Here is a 7,977-nt window from a genome sequence, read left to right on the forward strand (position 1 = left end):
GCACGGCATGGCACGGCATGGCACGGCACGGCATGGCACAGCACAGCACAGCATGGCACAGCACAGCATGGCATGGCACAGCATGGCATGGCACGGCATGGCACGGCACAGCATGGCATGGCACAGCATGGCATGGCATGGCACAGAATAACACAGCACAGCACAGCATAGCTGGACCATCTTGGCAGGGTTGGCATGAAGCGGCTCAGCCCCAAGGATGAGTTCAGCCCCAGCACAACCAGGAGCAGGGTCACCTCCCCTCTGGCACATCCTGCAGTATGGAGGAACCCACAGATATCTGTCCCTCAGATAAATTCTAACAGGACATTCTGATTTGATGAAGGATGTCATCTTTGTAACTAAAACCATGTGCCTCCTTCTCCCAGGCAAAAATCACGAGCCTCCACGCTCTCAGACCTTTTCCCTCCCAAGGGCTGGCAGTGTGTCCTGCAGTGGGGATGGCACTGCCCGCTGCTCCCTGGCGCCTACAGAAGTACCACAGACCTCTGCTCTCACGAGATGCTTTTCACCACTTGAAAACCACGCTCAAACCCCACCAGGCCACTCTTTTTAAGATGCAAGTGCAGCTTCTCCTTTGATTCCGCCTTTCAAATAAAAATCCAAGTCAAACAACTTGAAGGTACAAAGATATTGACAGATCCTCGCATTTAGAAAGTTTGCACAGCGAAGAGGCATTTCCAGAGGGATCGACTGATTTAATTTAGCTGTGGCACTGGTACACAAGCTGCAGAAAGAGTAATTATCCCCAAAGACTTCATGAGTAGTTACTTTGTCCTTACTCTTCATATTACACCATCTAAGTAATATCTCTCTTCCTGCAGGCTCATTTGAATTGTTTGCATATGCGTGAGCTGAAGACACTTCCAGCTCCAACGATGAACTTACACGCTCAATCTAATAAATGTTACTAACTTCACCTTATTGCTGAAGAAATTAAAAGCAAGCAGAGAGATGTCTGGCTTAATTAAACATTGAATCCCACCTCTTGGAGGTGGCAGGGTGAACCGCATGTTGACTCAGGCTGAGCAGGGCTGGCACGAGAGCGACAGCAGAGGCTGAGCGCGGCAGCAAGCACTGCGAGCATCCCAGCACACAAACCCTCTGCTGGGAGAACTGACAAGCATTTGCAGTCACCCACAGAGCAAGCAGTATGTGATCCTCACGAGCTTCGTGTGCGGATCCTCCCGAGTCCCTCTGAGCTCTTTCATCCTGCTTTTCTGGTTTCAAGCCTCGGCACCACAATGGACTCTCACACCACTCATTTGGTCTCTGTTTGGTCTCTGACTCCACATCCACTTTTGCAGCAGCCCTTCTCCTTCGGCTCTGGCCTCCTCGTCCATTCCCCAGCAGGGATGTTCCCCTCCTCCCATCCGCTGCCATCGCTGGGCAGCCAGCAACCCCTTCATTCACAGATGCCATCAAACTTCCCCTTCCTTCAAGACACAAGAGATTCTTCAAACACTCTATAATTTAACATGCTATGAAGGACCAAACTCATGCTTAGGAACCTGGAGCACAGCGCTGCCCTCAGCACAGCGCACACAGGCTGGGTGCTGAACCTTTCTCTAACAGCTCAGCTCGGCAGCAGCTCCCTCCCCAGCCCCCACACCCGTGCCTGCGAAGCCCTGTGCGCAGTGGAATCATTCTCATCAATCTTTCAATACTTGGTTGCTTTGGTATTTTTCCTGCAGTAATGGTCAGGCAGTGCCATGTCCTGGATCGTGCCTGCCCAAAACAGTTACGCTCCGGTCTGTCTCCTGGCTTCAGCACAAGAAAGCATCGTGCCCCGTCACCTCCAGGCAGAGAACAGTGCTTCCAATAAAGATGCTTATGTTATTAAAAAAGAAAAGCAAAAACTACAGGCAATAGCGAGGAGCACGCTTGTTAGGCTGTTTGTTTCCTTAGGAGGCATTTCAGAGCAGCATATTTTAAAAGAAAAGTGCCACCCCTGAAGGAGACCACAAAGGAAGGAGCCAGAGCTCCCAGCCGTTTCCGCAGCAACACTTGGCCTGCAGGCGGGGAGCGGTGGCACAGCCCCTACCTTCCCGAAGTGCTCGATGAGGATCTCCACCACGATGTTCTGGAACTTGATGTTCATCATCGCGGCCACGGTGTCCTCCTGCGCCCGCATGAGGGTTGGCCCGAAAATCACCCCCATGTTGGACGGTGACATCAGATTCTCTCGGCTGTGCTCACACACGCTGCGGAGAGGTGAGAAAGAAGGAATCGTTTGTAGTTTTTGTTATTTTTCTACATCAATCTTATTCTAAGGAAATCAGCAAATACAGCAAGAATCAGCGGCTCGTTTTTCTTCACTTTGTTTCACCAGAACCTGTTCCCCCCCAGCAGAGACCCGGCGTGCCCCTAGCTGTGACGTGCTCCATCTTCGGCCAGGACGACTGCCTGGGACCGCAGCGCGTTGGCTGCGGTTCTGATCGATCTCTTTCTCCTTCTGATTCCTAAATCTGCACGCAAAAGCCATCTGTGCAGCACATCCCCGAAAGGAATCATTTCATTTGGAATCTCCTATTTATCCCAAACTGACTGTTGGCTTTAATTTTTTCTCTCTGAATATAGGGAGGACACTGGAGAATCTCATAAACTTCCAGAGCATCTTCCTTCTGAAAGAAGCACAGTTTTCAAAGAACAGAGCTCTCTCTATTCAGTTTGAGAGGAACACACAAGCCTGCGGAGCGCACCAATTACGACTGAAGCATTAACCACCTAGGTGGACACTACATGTTTTCAAAAGCAGCCAGCTTCAGCTCTGAATGCCAAAGGAGAGAGGCTCTGATGCTGAAATTTAATGAATTCTTTGCACTGTAGCTCCCCTTAGAGAGGTTTATCTCATCATAAAGGGGGTAGGGAACAGAATTTAAGCGTAAGCACTTTGAAGAATAAACATAACAACCACCATTCCAGTGTTAGCTTCATCAGACTGCAAGCCAGATGCTCTCATTCTGCCACATACACAGGGAGGCTTCAAAAACACACAAACAAGCACGAAGGGCTGGGAGCAGGCTCCAGCAGGACTGCACCACCTGCATTCCTCACCCAACAGAGGGCACGGCCCCAAGCGCTCGGTGTCGAGCGAGAGGGTGTGGAAATCCCAGAGCTGCTTATTTCTGCAGCAGTCCGGCTTTGAAAGAGACTCCTCCAAGGATCCAGAGCGAGCCTGTTCACTCAGCAGCCACTGATCCTGCTCCTTCCTGACCCACACACAAGCTGCTGCACAGCTGCTCCCCCACGGGATGCAGAGGGCAGAGTTTCTGCACCAAGCCTTCCCATTCGGTGTGATGACAAAGCAGGAAAATTCCCTTTTTCCCAGCACAGTGCTGGTGCCATCACCATCAAGTAAGTGATGCCTTCAGTTACTCACTGGCAGAAGCAAGAGGAAGCGGTGCCGCCCAGCAGCACCAAGCACCCACTGCTAGCTCACCTGTATGCTGAAGCCTTCGTGCTGCTCTATGGGCTCAGGCCATTGAGCTGGAGATAAAATCAAAGCATGCTTCACGTGCAGCCCAGGGGCACAGGTCTTACAGCCGTTCTGAAGCCCAGACCTAACGTCCTTGTTAGCTGGACTGAGAGGCGACACGTTTATAGCTCTGCTCTCTCAGATGGTACTTTCATTTTAGAACTGCTCCTTGCTTTGTGCTTGTCAGAAAGGGAATGGAAGCGGCAAGCAGAAAGAGGAGCATCACTTAGTGCAGAGGGTAGCAGGGATCATCATACCATTCGTGCAGTCAGAATGTAAATTCCTAGGGGGACAGTGGTGGATACAGTTTTACAAACCTGCCACAAGAAAAGGCTTGCTCTGCCGATTCCATTATTCCTCTTAGTTTGGCTTTAGAGAAAAACATCTGCTTACTTGACTAGGTGTCGTATGAGGAGCTCTAACATCTCTCTGTTCTTGTCAGGTAGTTTATAGACCAGGGCGTGAATGGCTCCCAGCCTGTAGTCCAGGTTCTCAGATTCTGGAGAGAAGTAACAACACAGAGAAAAGTGTCTTTTAAAATAAATATATAAAAGAAAAGTCAAACAAAATCTGTGGGAGCCGTTCCATCTGCAACACAGGGCAGGCTGGCCGAAGCCAGTGATGGGAAGCAGAAGGAAAATGAGATTACACAGCAACAGAGTAATCACTGTGAGAAACAAAGTGAAATGGAAACAGGGAGAAATGAAGCTTGAAAGGGAGCTCAGGGCCGGGCTCTTCACTCAGCACAGGGACGGGCTGGGCATGGCCAGGTCCTGCCCTTCCAGCTCGCCCTGCACCAGGGGAACCCCACGGCCCATTTGCTGGGCATCTCCTTGGCCCAGGGAGCTGCAACACAACAACAAGGGAAATTGAACTGTGGAAAAAATGGAGTCCTTGACCCAAAGAGGTCACGTTCAGAAGCATAAATAATCAACAAACAATAACGTAGTCAATGTGAAAAGAATAGTGTGGGATCTCGGTGGCTGGGAAGCTTAATGGTGCAAGTTCTGAAGGAGGAAAGAAAGGGATTATGGTTTTGCACAAACTCAGCCACCACTGGTTTAATCAGTGCCGAAACTAATACAGCTTGGGCTTGAGCACAGTCAGTGGGTGGCACAAGATTTTCCTTTACAAGAAAGAACAAGTGTTAGTAATTTTCCAAGGGTCCAAAGTGAGGAGAGGCGGGGATTTCTCCTGGCCTCCTACTGACTCCCAGCAGACATGGGGCTGCGGAGGATGCCTTCATACAAAACGTTTCTGAGTGTGCCATGAATTTCCGAATGCCAGCACCTTCATGCTGACAGGATGACTAACTCCCTGTATCCCCCTGCTCTCCACATCAGCATGCTGGCTCTCAGCAGCCTGAGGATGCAGCTCAGAATACTATGGCTTATTTGAAATGGCCGTAATCACAGGACAGCTGAGGACTAGCTGGGTGAGCACAGGCCGTGTCCTGTTGGCTTACCTATGCTACTTGGCTAACCTCTGGTAATGTTGGCTGTGACTCAGTCCCGAGAGGTGCAGAATGAAAACACATTTCTGGTACCAGTAAATGCTTTGGATTCAACATCCCAGGCCAAATTTTGTGATCTAAAGGATCACCTAACTCTGCCTGGCAACATCACATCGCATTCCCTCACTGCTTTTAAAATAAGTATCCTGATACTTTTGAGAAACAATTCTTCTGGAGCACTTGTGATCATCAGCTTTCATGTCAGTTGGCATGCCCTGGCATGGAAAGAAAGGAAGAAATACCTTCACCATCTTCCTCTCAAAACTGAGGACCCAGAAGAGAGGGCTGGCGGCAAGTGGCAGATCCCTCTGGTGCAGCCTGGCAGAGCTTTCTCAAGTCATTTGAAATGCACACTGGCTCCGAGCACGCTAACACCGGGCAGGTACCCCACAGTGCTGTGACCCCATGTAACTGATGTCAGCGTGCGTTTGCCCTGGGCCCCTCTGCAGACACTCATGTTGCTGCTCCTGGGAGCAGCTGGAGCCCAGTGCCCACGGGGACGCACCCAGGGGTGCCTGGAGCCACGGCGGCCTGCAGAGCCCCAGTGCCCTGCACTGATCAGCACAGGAGCCCCCTCCGCTGCAGCGAGGGACCAGGCAGCGTACTTACTGGCAGCCAGGACCAACTCCTTGTGCAGCTTGTACGTCATGACGGGCTCCGACAGGTTCCTGCAACGACCAGACAGAAAACTGAGCTCTGGGAGGACAGCGTGACCTGCTCATGACTGATCTCCAAGGAGCAGGGACAAATCTGCCCAGCCGCCAGCCTGCCGGCTCCCGGGGGCATCTCCCCCAGAGGCACCGCAGGGCATGGCATTGCCACAACAGGCATATTTCTTATAAAGAGAAAAGGAAAAAGGATCCATTCCCCTTCCCAACGCCTTTGCTGCTTCTTTCCCCTTTCCTTTGGCCAGATACCCACACCTGGCAGTTCTCCTTGCACCCACACTGCCCAGAGCAGTGGGATCTGCAGCGTTACCTGAGATAGAACTTCAGCGAGCTGGTAATGGTCTTGATGTCCCATTCACTGCTTTGGAGGTCCACGTCCCCTGGGCATTTTGGATCTAGAGGAAGAACAAAATGGCTTTAAGATAAGACCCATTTTGAGGCTTTTATAAAAACAAATTCAGGGAGAGCACCACCTGAGATGAACTAAGCTAGAGCAGCAGGTGGACGTGAATGTTCTCGAAGGTGGAAAAGGAGAACAACAGTGCTAGTGGCAGGGAGGCTGTTACTCGGGATGAAAAGATCAGTGCTAACCGCGGGCAAAGGAGGAAGCAGCAGGTAGTATTTGGCGGAGAACAGTCAGTGAGAGCACATTCCCTGCAGTTTGTTTTCTTCTAGTCAAGACCGGCAGAAATGGTGCATTCCCACAGACCCAAGATCGGGCTTTTCGTACCCAAATAACCCGACTGTCTGCTCCGGCCCCTCACCCCAAGGGCTCCCCAGCAACTGCTCTGGGAACGTTCCCCTTCACTGCATGGGGAGGAGGAGGCAAAGCTGAGCACACAGCCCTCATGTTCCGTCCACCTGCACTGACCAACCCCACTGCTTCGTGGTACGGCGAGTTGAAGGCATGGGTGGAGGGGGGCAGCTGGCCTAAGGAAACAGGCTGCGTGTCTTACTTAAAAAGAAATAGGACTACAGACAGAAGATCTACCTCCTCACTCAAATTTAGAAAGAAGTTGTTCTGCAGCAGCCATTTCTGCTCAGTGTCGCTGGGTTTTGCAGCGTGAGTTTGAACACAGCAGGGTGGCAAGTGGTCAACCCGAGTGGTGAATATTAAATAAAATGAAAAGCCACACACAGCTGGGGGTCCGAAGGGAAAAACACGGAGCTGCTTGCAGGGAGGGTGAGAATCCAGGAGCAATAAAATCTGAGGCTAAGTAATTAGTCATCGGGCAAGTGTAACCAAACAGCCATCTGAAGTGGCTCCATGGGAACTGAGTATAGCTTCGTGTCAGCACAAAGCAGTTTTAATAAACAATAACAATAGTAAATGCAAAAACAGCCTTTGAATGCTACATTAATATCAGATGTCCACACAGGGAGCTGTCAGAGGCTGGCATGTGCCCGAGGCACACAGATACAACACAAACACTTCCTGCTCTGCGCTGCAGCCCTCCTAGCACGCAGTGTGTGGGGCACAGGGAGCCGGGCCCACCTGCACCGCACAGCGGCCACGGCTCCGGGCAGACCCAGGAGCACCCAGCTTGGAGAAGTGCTGTGAGCCCCAGGCACCACCGACTCCAGGTGTGACGACCACCCAGCAATTAACACGCTTGTATGACACGCAAGACTTAGGGTGCAGAAAATTTGCTGCATAAGTACATACGCTGACTGGTCCGTGGAAAGAACCCGTCCCCGCTGCAGTCACTCAAGAGTGCATGGCAGGTCCCTGCACTGACCTACCTGGGGCAATGCGTCCCCACTGCGGTGGTGAGGCACATGCACACCCAGTGCCACAGCACCAGGGCTGTCCCTGCCACACCGGGGAGCAGTGACTCGGAGAACAGCCCTCACACTGCCTGTCTGCTGGGGCTTCTGCAAGAGGAGGGGGGAAGGCACGTCCCCACCGTGCAGGGGTCACTGCTGCCATCACCTCCTGCTGCTTCCAGCGCCCGCAGCCAATGCAGTGCGAAGGGAGAGAGCAGGAGTGGGCTGCAGAGACAGCTCTGAAAAGCAGGAGAGATGCTGGAGGAGCCAGTTGCTGCCCTCCACTGACTCATCTCATTGTGAAAGCCGATTCTCTTTGTGCTGCTCAAACAATACAAAAAATAAGATAATCTAACTGTATGGAATAATCAGTTCTTACCAAAAAAGGCATTCAGCAATTTCTGCACCTGAATATTGCTGCCAACAGTTCGGTAGACGCCCTCTGTAGAAATACCTAAGAACAACAGAGCAGTGTTAGCCAGAGCCTGTCCAAAAGCACCATCTGCTGGAGCCTGCACCCAGATGCCCAGCTG

At 51.6% G+C, this 7,977-nt stretch overlaps 1 protein-coding gene across 2 annotated transcripts in view; it reads right to left on the reverse strand.

Moving 5' to 3' along the window:
- OPHN1 (oligophrenin 1) overlaps positions 1-7,977 on the reverse strand; it is a 50,506-nt gene that overhangs the window by 8,896 nt on the left and 33,633 nt on the right. For both annotated transcript variants that reach the window (XM_021405897.1, XM_021405899.1), the window contains exons 14-18: positions 7,824-7,898; positions 5,988-6,072; positions 5,619-5,677; positions 3,890-3,995; positions 2,063-2,222 (exon numbers count right to left, since the gene is read on the reverse strand). In XM_021405897.1, coding sequence (XP_021261572.1) covers positions 2,063-2,222; positions 3,890-3,995; positions 5,619-5,677; positions 5,988-6,072; positions 7,824-7,898 — 485 coding nt within the window. The remainder of the gene's footprint in view (positions 1-2,062; positions 2,223-3,889; positions 3,996-5,618; positions 5,678-5,987; positions 6,073-7,823; positions 7,899-7,977) is intronic.

Source organism: Numida meleagris, chromosome 8 (assembly GCF_002078875.1).
Source record: "Numida meleagris isolate 19003 breed g44 Domestic line chromosome 8, NumMel1.0, whole genome shotgun sequence".
NCBI classification, from domain to species: domain Eukaryota; kingdom Metazoa; phylum Chordata; class Aves; order Galliformes; family Numididae; genus Numida; species Numida meleagris.